Source organism: Apteryx mantelli, chromosome 3, assembly GCF_036417845.1.
Source record: "Apteryx mantelli isolate bAptMan1 chromosome 3, bAptMan1.hap1, whole genome shotgun sequence".
NCBI lineage: Eukaryota > Metazoa > Chordata > Aves > Apterygiformes > Apterygidae > Apteryx > Apteryx mantelli.
In genome coordinates this window covers 15,702,953-15,716,634 of record NC_089980.1, presented here as the reverse complement: position 1 = coordinate 15,716,634, position 13,682 = coordinate 15,702,953, and the positions used below count along the sequence as shown (strand labels likewise).

General features: G+C 34.2%; 1 protein-coding gene across 2 annotated transcripts in view; it reads right to left on the bottom strand.

The window, feature by feature from the left end:
• The window catches only part of FANCL (FA complementation group L), a 43,160-nt gene that overhangs the window by 3,930 nt on the left and 25,548 nt on the right, over window positions 1–13,682 (bottom strand). For both annotated transcript variants that reach the window (XM_067292744.1, XM_067292745.1), the window contains exons 7-8: window positions 12,031–12,099; window positions 991–1,141 (exon numbers count right to left, since the gene is read on the bottom strand). In XM_067292744.1, coding sequence (XP_067148845.1) covers window positions 991–1,141; window positions 12,031–12,099 — 220 coding nt within the window. The remainder of the gene's footprint in view (window positions 1–990; window positions 1,142–12,030; window positions 12,100–13,682) is intronic.

The following is a 13,682-nucleotide window of genomic DNA, read 5'->3' as shown; positions in this document are numbered from 1 at the left end:
CTTTTTTCAAAGTACAGCAGAAGCAAGACAGAGCTGTGCTGACTGCGCAAAAAGAGTTTGGTTGGACCCATGACATTCTAGCCACCTGCTCAACTTCTCCTCTCCCTCCCTGCCCTTCCTGTTGCTCCCACCACTGCCAGTGAAGGAGCAGCCCCAGAACAACCCTAGCTCCTTTCCTTCCTCACTCTGCAGGCAATCAGTCTTTCTGCAGGTTTCAGGGACAACTGAAGTCTACTTTTGTCCATTGTATGTTCTCAGATTTCTACAATAAACTTTTGACATTTTGGGCTTAAGCTGAAAATCAGAAATCTTCTTTCAAAGATAACATTTCCCCCTGTGTTTTCGACCTCTGACAGTGGCAAGTTTCTCCTTTGCAAGTACAAGACTCCTTATTCTCTATATTAAGACCTTAAAATGCCACACATCACCATATGAATTAAGGTACTTTTTCAGATGGTTAACACTGTATGCCTCTAATCTCCTCTCTTTCCTTCTCTCATTTCTTTGTCCTTTCCACATGCCTCCTTTAACCCCTTTTCTCCCTCTTGACTGTACTCTAATTCTCCTTTAACTCCTTCAGGACAGATTAATCTGAAGTGTTATTCTTTTGAAAAATCTGTAACTGGTGAGAGAATGAGGTGGGGATTTTTTAGAGCTGTATTTTTATAAATTCTGATGTTCTAGAGTTATAGAAGTCCTCAACCTTGACACTTATGTGTTCATAATTTACAAATACACAAGATTTTTCTACAGGAACTTTCATTTTATATTTAACACTGTAAAGTTGTACTTAATTTCCTAAAGAAATTTAACATTCTGCGGAAGGTTAATTTTTTATACACAGTAAAGAGTTCGGCTTTTTATCGTTTTCAAGTGCAACCTTTAATTTTCCTAATTCAAACAGGCACAATCTTCTTAAATAAACAAAGCAAAACAGCACTGTGACTTTTACTTCTAAAATCCCTTGTATTCCTTCTAATCTTTTCATACCTATTGCAATTCTTCTTGTTGTGGCACTCCGTGTGGGATTTTCTGGCTCGAGTACCCATGTGTTCCCATCTATTTCATCCATAGCATCCCAGAACTCTTTCAGTGATTCTAATGCTGCCAAGAACTGGTTATGAATGTCTACTAAGGAGTTCTAAGGAAAGAAGAAATTTAAACAAATTTTACATAGATCTCTACCTACAGTAATACAGAATAATCAAAAAACAAAATGTAGGTAATTTTAGAAATGTTAAAACCTAGCACATACACAATTGTGATATATATTATCGTAGCGAAAAATGTTGATCTTTACATAATAATACAGCGTTTTTAATTCAAACAACAGAAATTAAGCATAGCTGATTTCTGGGTACAAATAAATACTCTTGATCGGATTTCTAACATAAACAAGTATACCAAACCTGGATTTGATAGTTTTATATTCTTTTTCAGAAAACTAAGTTGAAAACTGATAAGAACTATTCATTTTCATTATAACTTGTAACCGAAACTACTGTAAAATGTAAATAAAAATCACCATTATCTGCTATTAAACTTCTGAGTTTGTCCTCTTGATGAGTGATTCTTATTACAGTGATTCCTACTTGAAGACGGGCTTGCTACAAGATGGGCTTGACAGAAAACGCACCGTAATGTTCATCACCTTGGCAAAAACTAGCAGTACAAATAAGAGTTGATTGTTCCAGTCACAGAATAGAATCTATCACAAGTATTTTACTTTCAAGATGTTCTCATATATGAAAACTATGCCTTCGGGACTGTGTTTTCCCTCATGCCTGACCCTAGAACAGCAAAAGCAGAAACCCTGGGATAAAATAAATCCAGAATGAGAAAGAAAGGTTAAAAACCATGCAGCTGACATGACTACTTCCAGCTGAGAAGTTAATTTTGCACCGTTTAACACAGAGGACAATCAAGACTTTATTCCTGTAAATGCAAATACATTTACAAACAATACTGCTATTCCAGTAATGCCTTAATGGTATTAAAGAAAAAGAAATCCCCTTAACTCTTCCCACTGTCATTAAAATAGCGTGTTGCTACATTCCAAGTATTTCTAGCTTAAGCACAAAAAAAGCACTTATTACATTTTTTAATTTGAAACAATATGGTCTGATAGCTTTGAACAAAGGCAATATTATAAAAGCAACTGTGTATATGGAAAGAAATGTCTTTTTGCACTGCCCATTTTAATAATATACTGAGGAGAAAAGTACTAGATAACTATCACAACTCATGACATTTCTGACTCTGCTTCAGCTGAGCAACAATGCAGTGGTACCAAATAGAAATACCCAGAAATGCCCACATAATTGAAGTAGATTTAAAAAAAATAAACTAAGAAATATAACCTAACAATGTCATCGTCTCAAAATTAAGTATTATAAAAACAGGTACTTAGCATTAAATTTCAAACCATCTAAATATGGCAAGACATAGAAGGAGAAACCATGCAATAATCAGAGGATTACACTCAAGGCACTTCAATATTTGAGACTGGATTGGATGGAATCAGAGAATCTATGATTAATGGGACAATATACAGAACAGTAATTCAAAAGAGATGTTTTAAAAATCATCACTGAGCAAAAAAAGTAATAACTATTTCTAAAGGAAAAGACTAAGTAGAGAAAACACTCAGCAGCCAAGTTAACAACTTTCCAGATGCAGATTCCCAGAGGGTACAATACATGACTGTGAATTTAGGGAACCAGAAGGAGGTGAAAGGAGGTGAAGAATGCAAGAGGAGGAAAAAGATGAGTTTTGTTTGGAGCAATAAAGGTTTTGAGTTGCAGGAAGCTTGAATCTGATATAAGCAGCGGAGGAATTTGGAACTGTCATGAACAGACCAGGGGGAGAACAAGGAGCAGTCAGAACATGGCTTCAGGTGGATAGATGAAGCTAAGACAGAAAAAAGTGAAGGTGTCAAGAAATTACAAAAAAAGAAGGCAGTGAAGGAAGGTTAAGTAGGAAGAAAAAAAGTGGTTTGAAGACAAAAAAAGGTGGTTTGGAGTCTCAAAACTAGAAAAAGAGAAACCATTCAGGAGTACTGAAAGGTATTTTGAAAGCATTTATACAGAACATAACTAAGAATGCACGAGTAAAAAGCAGGAGGAATAAGGGACGATTGAGAAGATTTTTTCGATTACAATAAAGAAATCATAAAGTGCATTTCAAAACAAAAATAAAAGGGTGTAACAAGGGCCACATTTCATTTATCTTTTGGGCAGGGAACAAGTTCTTGGGGTCAAAACAAAAAAGCAAATTCAACAATCAGTTCTTAAAGTGGTATTTTTGTATATATACACACAAATATACCTGAAATGGTTTCCCTTAATCATTTGTAATTATTTTCTTCCTTTTGCACATGGACAAAAGGAGAAACAAATTATATGTGATATGTTTTTGTATTTTATACATGCATATTTCAGAAAGAAGTGGTGTAGCTTAGAAATAAATGTTACATTTTTTCTGCTGTTATTAAATTATATTAAAGTAGGAAAGCACTTAAGCAGAAAAGTGTGAATACTGCCAATTTCAAAATGTAACGCTTATTATCTTTAAAAGCATTTTGTTACTTTTATAATACCTGAAGTGATATAATAGTGTCAGTCACTTAACCACATCTTAGAGTATAATATCTTCATCTTAAGTACTATTATTTCCAGTATTTTAATAATTTTCACACAGTCCTGAAATGTGATCTTTTGTGCTCTGATGACACTTAAATTAATAGCATAATTTTCTGGTACTTGCAACAGTTGCTTTCCATTTTGATTTTTTACATTTTTCTATATCACATACAGATAAATCCTCTAATAATCATTTTTATCTTTATCTTTCGGGAATTCAAAGGGTTTCACTAGAAAAAAGAAACATCAAGGGATTATAACCCACAGATAAGTTTTAAAATCCAATTAATTTTAATACTAATTGTAATTTTTCAATGATGTTCCTTAAAAAGGTAGTTAAATCCTTTTTTTTAAATGCACTGTTCATTTGATCTTATTTGCATGCTTCATTGATGTTGCCAGCTGTCTCCTTCTATATACATAAACGCATCTATAGCTATTTAAATACATCACATGCTTGTCATGCAAACCATAAAAACGATAGCATTCCTTTTTATTTGATTAAACAGCTAATTTTTCGTTATTCCCCAATACTATTCTTTTAAAAGACTGCTATCAATGCTCTTTTTGTCTGCCCTACACCAAGATACTTGTTAATAATGTCAAAGAACACAAACTATCTTCTTCTTGGTAACCTTTGTACAACTGCAGTAGGATTTGTATGAAATAGGTCAAATATTCTTTGAAAAATAAGACATTCATAATCCAGTATGTCATTACTGACTGCCTCCCTGACTCTAGAAACCATTACCAAAAATAAACTGGTTACTCCATCCTCTGTAATTATTAGCTTTCTGTGCCCATCAGGCAAAATATACATTACAGGAACATACAGAACACTGTGGCATTCAATCTTTCATAACAACTTAAAACAAAATGAGGATTTTCTTTAATCTATAATATACATCTTGCTTGTTATTTCTAACTATTAAGGATACTGACAAGATCAGCTGTCCATACCAGTACTAATTAGTAGCCAGCATAAGCTAGGAAATACTAGCTTTAAAATGGTCACAAAATCCTAATGTAGCTCTTCTGTGCAAAAGGATTTCACGTCTTTCCTGGCTTAATCACATGCCGTTTTTTGCAGGGGATCACTGATATTATTGCATTGGCTGGAAAGTGATCCCTCTGCAACTACATTCCCCCCAGTCCCCAGGGTGACACAGGTTATAAAGCCAGTGTATGAGGCACTAAGTGTGGTCCAAGCTGGAACACTGTGTGTACTTCTAAGTAGGCCTTCTCAAGAAAACAAACTGCAGCTGGGACAAGGAAAATATTTCTAAGATGAGGAATGGAGAGTCAATCATTAGAAAAGATCAAAGCATTTGTATTTGCTTAGACGAGGAAAGCGGTCTAAGAGGGGAGGTGACTATTATCCAGAGGTATACACCAGTAGCCGTACTAAGTGCCTAGAGCTAGGGCCGGTAGGACACCTCAGGTGTGAACTCACAGGAGGGCACCACCGGAGCAGGTGCCTCACCACCACAGCACTGAGGTTCTGGAAAGGCCTTCCAGTCCCAGGACACTTCACTGCTTTCAAGGGGAGGCTTGATAAGTCTGTCAGAGAGGTATTGCATGACCTAATGATCAAATTCCCTTTCAGCTCTCTTTAATGATCACCGCAGCAACTGAGCAGCCCAAAAACATGCATGAGTTTATCATAAAAATGCACTTTCAGATTATATGGCATCATTCTAAGTTGTCAAATGGAAAAAATGAGAGACTGTGAAAAAATGTTAGTTTGGAATACTCAGCTTGAGGTCCCTCATCTGTCTTTTAAGAGAACAGCGTATTTGTTAGAGCATCGTGTCCAGTGACCATAGTCACAGCTGTAAATGCTCAAGACTTCTTCACATTTTTCAGATTTTAAGTTGAGAGCGTAGAAAATGAGGAATACAATTAGTGATCGCTTGTGAGAATGCAGTGTAAGTGACTCTCAGCACTGACAGTTTTCTCTGTCTGCAAAGCATTTATTCAGCGTCAAAGTGCCAGCTTACCCGAGGCTCTATGAGGCAAAAATCTGGTATATACTGACACAAGATATACCGATATAGTCTGAATACCAATTCAATGTTAATTTGGAGGGTCGTGAATCTGTGATCTCAACTTCTGAAAACAGGTGTTTGTAGAGACTGGGTTAAAATGGTTATTTTACCAAAAAAACCCAGCAATGTAAACATATCAACATTCACGCGATTCATCAGCGGTTTCAGAAAACTTTGCTCAAACTGCTTCTCTTTGTGCTATCAGATTATACTTTTCCTCTTTTAATGTAAACAGCTGGGGGAGATGAAGCAAAAATTTTGGTCAGTGAAAATCAGATATTCTGGACGTATCAAGCTTTTGAGGAGAGTATACTCTATTTGTGGCAGCTCTTGCTGCTCTTCTTTACCCCGAATCCTCTTACTTTCCGCCTTTCTCCAGACTGGCCTCATCCTAATACTTCCTCTTCTACCAGTGAAGAGCCTCATGTGTAGCCTTGTAGCATTTTTGTTCCCAATTCTATCCTCTGCACTCTCATCTCCATCTCATCACTGGTAGCTCCTCATGCCAGGTCCTTCTGTCCCCTTTTACCTTATCCCAATATCAAACACTTTCCCAAGTTTATCCCCATTGCTCTGTAACACTCAGTTCATCAATAACTTAAATTTAAATTACACTACTTCCTTCAATTAAAAGAATAAACAACTGAAAGAAAGTCAGCCTACTCCTGGTTCATATTTCCAAAGCAAAAGAGGCTGGAAAGAATAAAGAAAAAAGTCTTGATGAGTCTGGGACTGCCATGAAAATCATGAAAGTCTTCAGTAACTTTTAAAAGTGATAACACACACACATGGTAACATTCCTGCCAAATTTCAAACACTCCCCCCAAATGCTGGATGGACGAAACATTAATCAAATGGTAGAAAGAATGTTTTAATTAAGGTAAATGCAGTGTATTTTATTAACTGTTATTTTATTTTAAAATAAAATAATAATATGATTTTATCTTTATTCTGAGAAAAATGGTTTTGCTAAAATTTTCCTTCAAAATTTGTCCAATACAAAATTTGCTTATCCTTTGAAATTTGGCAAAATTGAAACTACTGCAGAGCCTCCTAAAGGAAAAGGTCAAGTAACCTAAACTGTAGGTGCTGTTACCTGCCTGCCCTTTAAGCAGTCTTAAAAATGGAATAAATAGCAAGTTGAAGGAATTCACAATTGTCAGAAAATTGGGAGAAATTTTAAACACCTAAGAAAACAGAAAACAAGAGGACATTTAAGACACAATTATAAAAATGAATACAAATGAAAAGGAAAAAAAGCATTGAGGGTAAGAAAAACCTAGAATTCAATGATATCTAAAGGAACTGATATGATAGTAAATAATGTTATGAATTAACATGAAATACACCAGTGAAAATTTAGACTACCAAAACAAATAATGGAGAAAGAGACAACAATAATTTCTGTACAAGTCTAGCAAACCACACCAAAAATGTTTCTCAAAAGATATTTATAAGAAACACAGTGTTTAGTAGTGTAAAAGATTGTTGGGGGAAGAAGAGTTAAAGAAAGTGTCAAGATTTATTTGGAAAAAAGGGTTTTTAGAAAAGAGAAAGCTCTCCCTCATATTGTGTACAGATGTTAGACTATGAAATATATCAGTAGTTCAAACTTATGCAAAAAAATAATTCATCTCCTATTATTAGGATAAATTTATAAAAGAAGCTTCTCCTACACAAATTGTCATGAAAGTACTTACTATTTTGAATTACAAATAGACTATACCAGAAATATCCTGTACCTATTGAAGGCAATTGCAAAAAATTGGTATTACTGATATCAGTATGATTAGAATTTCACATCAGAGCTCTATAACGTCTAAAAAAGCAGTCTCATACACATGCACATTTATGGTTTTAGTGTCAAAAGACACATGATAGTGTTACTAATACAGAGATTTATAAAAGAAATTCTAAGGAATTTCATATAGATGGGGTGGTGAATCTACACTCTTCTATCCCAAGGAAACTTAGTTTCATATCAATTCTTCTCAGCAAAAATTCCATTAGTAGAAGCTAAGCTGTATTAATTAGACTTAAAAAATACTTGGCTAATTCCTGCATAAAATAAAATATGCTGAAAGGCTTCCAAGAATATTTGTAATATTTAAGGACAAATCTTAGAAATGTATCTGTTAATTCTTTGTCTATACAGATTACAATGGTCAGTGGAATGACATAGTCAATCCATTTTAACAGAAAAGCTTACCAGAGTTAATATACTTGACTGCTATGATTTTAATTAGTCATCTTCAAAAATGGAGCATATTCATCTATGCTTAAAACTGCTCCAGTAATATAGTTGTACAGTATTTTGTTCAAGTATAGCTGCTTCCTACAAAACTGCACTTGCCCTTGTTTAATCCTTCCTTCTTGATGTGCACTCCTCTGGTGACAGATTGGTAAGAGCAGCCCTGTTGGTCAGAACAAACATTTCTCTGATTAATCCTTTCAAAATTGGTGATTTCTTAATGCCCTGAAGTAACTTACGTCTCTGATGAGAAGGTTACAATTCAGTTGCCTAAACAAAGCCATTTAATGCCATTTGAGATGACTTCAGGTATCCAAAATGACATGGTGCTAGCAGTTTGACCTAAAGCCAACATGATATCCATGCTGTTCTGGAGCAGGAGCTAGAAGCCAGACAAGATACCTTGAGGCATTTAAAATAGCACTAGATGTCTATGATTAGGCCACTGAACAGCTCCCAAAGGGGTGAATGCTCCAGTGCCACAGCCTCTCTGTGGCTGTGGTACAGTTACAGAATTTCTTCACCTTTTGTAGATTTGCCAAAAATACAGATTTGGATGGACCTTCATATATATTTATTTTAGGAGACAACTGAACTCTTAATTAAGGAAAAAGTCCCTTTTATAGTCAAAAGTTTACTCGTCCTCTAGACCGGTCTTACCCTCATTCTGTATCTTAGAAGGGAGACTTTTGTGGCAATTTTTTTCACTTAAGAAATATTAATGTTGCCACTGCAAAATGATACCTATTTCACTCTTCTGAGCTTTGACAGTGTTCACACATGGGATTTCAAGCAGTAAATGAAACCTAAAATGGTTGAGGACATACCCATTCACATGTTCAGACCAATTAAAATATATCACAAAGTTACAATTGAAAGACTTGAAAGAAATACAAGTCATAATTATGGAACTGCATTGCAATATATATTCAAGAAATTCTACTAACAGGTATCAGGAAAACCACATCTATTAACCTGTAAGCATTAGCATACCAGAGTCATAGGTAGACAGAATACAATTTAATAAAGTGAACAGTTGTTGGCTGGCAAAGGGATCTCCTGTATCACCTAAATAATTTATGATTCTTCAGATATGTTTGGACTACTGTTTATTTCTCACAAACTTAAGTTTTACAATTTCCCTGCCCCTTAGCATAAATCAAATTGAGAGAGAACATTCTGAAATCTTTCTAAAGCTTCTTGTCAACTATCTTCACCTTCTGCATTGATAGATACATAGAAAGCTGAGGTCTCTGAAGCTTCTTTGCTTAAAAAAAACACAATTATGATTAATTTTATTGTGTTCCCATCAAAATAACTGTAGTATAATTCATACCATTATACCTTCTAAATGCTATATTATTGCTTCATTGTTGGCTGGCTGCACGACCTCATTAGTCATTAATTTCCACTCTCATGACCTTCATGTACCAAACCAGGTGGGCAGTGGGCAGTATAGAAACAATACCCTGATGTGAGGGCATCAGAATATAGATGTACTGAAACTGCCAAACTATGCTTACAGTATATGCTAAAATGTGGAGACAGTACATTTAATCTGGTTATTTAGAGAAAGAATATAACTGAAATAAGTAGATGTTCTTGCACTTGTCATTGAGAAGCACTCTGCATTTATTTGGCACTTACAACAGTAGCAGCAGCAGCATTGCCCTTGGTGCTGATTTCTTACTACTCTAAAATGTCTCCTCTGAGCCAGAATACACTGGCTGTTGCTGATCATGCTGTGAGACACCTGCACTGGCTACTAGGCTTGTCATGACGCACAAAACCCTACCATCTTCAGCTTGACATTGTGCAAGTTATAATTATTCATCCAAATGAATATGTCAGAGCAGCAGCAGCAGACCTCTCATCAGAGCAAAAGAAAAATACATCAAAACATTATCAACCCAGCAGGAAGACAGGGACCATAAGGAAAATTACCCATTTTTAATATGGATGCCATAAAGCCATGTCTATTATTATACCAAGAAAAAAAAAAAAACAACTCAAGTTTAAAGTCCATAAGCACTGAAAGGAACCTGAAATAGGCAACAGCACACAGGGAAAAAAAAAAAAAAATCAATTACCTGAAATCTATTTATATTCGCTTTCACAGGAGTTTATATTATAATAATGCAATTGCACAATTTTAGTTAAGTCTTGTCAGTTTTTACATTAAAGGTGACCTACACATTTTAAAGTCTTATCAGTATCAAAACATCATGTAATTCTAAGTAGCAGATATGTAAAGCATGTTCTCTTTTCCTTTTAGGAACCAAAATGTTCAACCACTTGAGGACCTGCTAAATTTTGCTACCAGTGGTGTTTAAGCATTTAGTATGCTTAACCCTAATTTTACCATAGCATGAAGATTGCTTGCTGCAGTGATTTCCATGCATTTTGAAAACAGAAGAAATTTATAATAGTGTAAAACATGTAACAATTACAATACACATTTTTTCAGAAGTGTCAAATTCATGTGACCCACACAGATAAAGTCATTTTTCAAAAAAAGGCTGTACAACTAAAGCAATTCTATCAGCATAATGCATAGTTCGTTGGTATTTGGTTCAATATTATAGCAGACTATCTGCTGCTGGAATTACTATCTTATGGTTTCAAAACAGCCTTCAGTTACTTACCTACCTCTATTATTCATGTTTTCAAAGCAGTCCACAGGTAATTCTAATTATAAAAAGTTTTTAAAATCTTAAGCACTGGAATAGCATATTTTTAACACTAGATTTTTACTTGTTTGCAATGTTAATACTAATATATTGGCTACTATCTTTAACTTGTCAAAGGAGGTTGCTTCATATTATGTTTTTAAGTACATTTTATTAAAACATAAGTCCAGCTGGTAGCTTTAAACTTACTCAGAGAAGCAACAACTTTCAAGGATATGTGAAATGCTGCTAATTCGAGGCAACATATATTGCAAGGCTGTAAAATTAATAAAATAATAATATTAAAAATATGTATAAAGTTAGAAATAATATTTAAAATCCTGCCTGTAGTATAAAGAAACCAGTACAAGCTAAGGGAAAAGCAATATCCAAATTGTCCCAAACCATACCAGAGAATCAAAAATTGAAAGTAAAACTACATATGGAAATAAATATATTCTTCATTTGCAGTGATCCATTCCTGCAGTTATTTCCTCAAGATCTTATACTGAAGTGATCTGAGATTGCACACAAAATCTAGAGCCTTGCAGTCAAAATCTTACAGACATCCTAAACTCATACTGATACAATCTTTCAACCATGTTCCTTTCATAAATTTAATACAGTAAAGACATGCTTTACTGATGGGTAGAAAACCTGGCAAGAACTAGAATTATGAAAAGCAATCATTTATGTAAAATCTATTTTCTTGAATTAAATGAAATTAAACAGCAAGTATTTTCTAGAGATAATTCAAATTAACTTGCATGTAAGTTGGCACATTTAAATCCATTTAATCAAGTACACATGCTCTATTAAAGGAAGACAGATACATGAAATAATGCAAGAGAGACTAAGAAAAGATGATGGCTCTTGGTTCTTCATATTAACAATATCAGTTAAACTATGAAAACAGAATTCTATTAAATAATTTCTTGTTGCACTTTGATTATGACTTAACTTTTATCACCTTATGGAGACTATATAGGGTAACAAACTGGGGGGACAGCTTTTCTTTTTTTCTTTTTTTTTTTTTTTTAAGAAAATGTCAACTTCAGAGGGTGCTTATTTCCTTCCCATACACATATTTTCCCAATATTATTCCTAAGAATATGACATTTCAGCAGTACGAACTGATTAAGAGAAAAGCAGGCAGTACGAGTGCAAAACATACAACATGCAAGATACAACTACAAGGTAGGGAAAATATTTATAACAATATCATAATGGATACGGAGTTCAATTTTATTTCATTTACATAAGCATGTATAAAAGTAAAAGGTATTAGGGCAAAAAACTGGAGTTAGAAAATAAAGTCCAATCCATTTGTACTACACATTATTACCACCTACATGTCTTATCTTGTACATACTGCAAATATATCTCAGTTATTAGAAAAGATGCATAGTACAGCATTTTACCTGTGGCATCCAAGAAACAGCAAACTGAACCGGAAAATCCACAAGGCAGTCTGGTGGTTCTGTAGGATACTGAGGGAAGGAAAAAAACACAGTTTTTCTTTTCTTTTGTTTTGTTTTCAAATGTGATTTAAAGTGAGACTGATATTCAACTGCCAAATTTGATAATGAAATATGAGCACTTCAAGCATCTTGAGAACTTGGCTTTCAAAAGAAAAATATGTAAAGCATTTGCAGAAATAGTTATAAATGTTAATTATCATTTATAAGCAGAAATCTTCACTTAAACATTTTTTGTATATCAGATTTTACTAAAGGCAGGGGAATCACAGTTTCTGATGCGTTCAATGTTTTCAAAGACATATTGAAAAAAGACTTTTAAGACAAAAAGGTCAAATATGAAAAAGCATCTTTCTTGGCATCTTAACTGCATCTACCTAAAAGAAGCTTAGCATTACCCATGCAAAGCTCTCACTCCTCAGTTACCTGCACTGCAGAGGAATGGTTAAAAAAAAACCTTTCCCAAGTCACGAATTAAATTTCATTTAAACTGGAACGTTTGCTGTTATAGGCAATATTTTTTGTTTTGAAACTTCGAGTAATTGGAGTAAGCACATACCCCTTTAGAAAGAGATGACTGTAGCCAGAATTAAAACAGACAACTCTCCTCCCTCTCCCAAATTAAAAATTAGCAATGAGGAAAGGAAAAACAGCTGTATTAAGAAAACTGAAGCTATATAAAGAAGTTTGATAATTCAAAAAATGACCACTGACTATTCGCTACACTAGTAAGTCTACTGCATTTCAGCATCCTAATATGAAGTCTGTGGAACAAATTGGCATTTTCTGAGAAAAAAAGTAGTCAAAGAAAAAAATGTTTAGTTGCAAATTAATTGTGTCCTTTTTAAGAGCAACTATCCAAAATTTTGTAAAGCTTATCATCTCAGAAGCTGCATCTTTTAGTCCAATCCAACCTTTAGTACAACGCAACCTGTCAAACTTTAATAGTGACCTGTGTAGCAGTTTTACAGAAATTGTATTAGTATTGCATAAACTGCCCATTCAAGCAAGTGTCATAGAGAATCTTATCTGGGGAGACATAGGGAAAAAATGGCTCTCTTTCCTCACAAAATTAAAGAGTTAAGACAAAGAGGTGAAGCTTAACTATGCTTCTGCCCATAACCACTCTCCACCCAAAATAAACCCCCAGACAGACATTGTTATGATTCACCAGACATTCTTAATTTTTAATATGTATATTTATTTTACACAAGATGTATTTCTCCACTAGTTAGTTTCCAATTGCTGTCTATTGTAAAGAGCAAAAAAGAAATACAGCTTCCTTAAAGCATCCATTCTTATTGCTTTGATTTTCTTTGATAATCTAGTAGATTTATGTATTTCACAGAAACTTCTTTAAACTTGCATTTTTTATTTGCCTTCATCTATGTTTTTAGATATCCATTTTACGAAGGCAACGTTTACAACTTGAATATCTTGTGCTTTACAGTTTTATCAAATCGGTGGCAGAGAAGTTACATAACAATGACAGAGCAAGAGAACTGAAACAACTAATTTGGGCAGGAGACAGTTACAACTTAAAAATGTCTATCCACAAAAGCTGTTATAGTTTCTTTTTATTCTAGTGTTGGTAT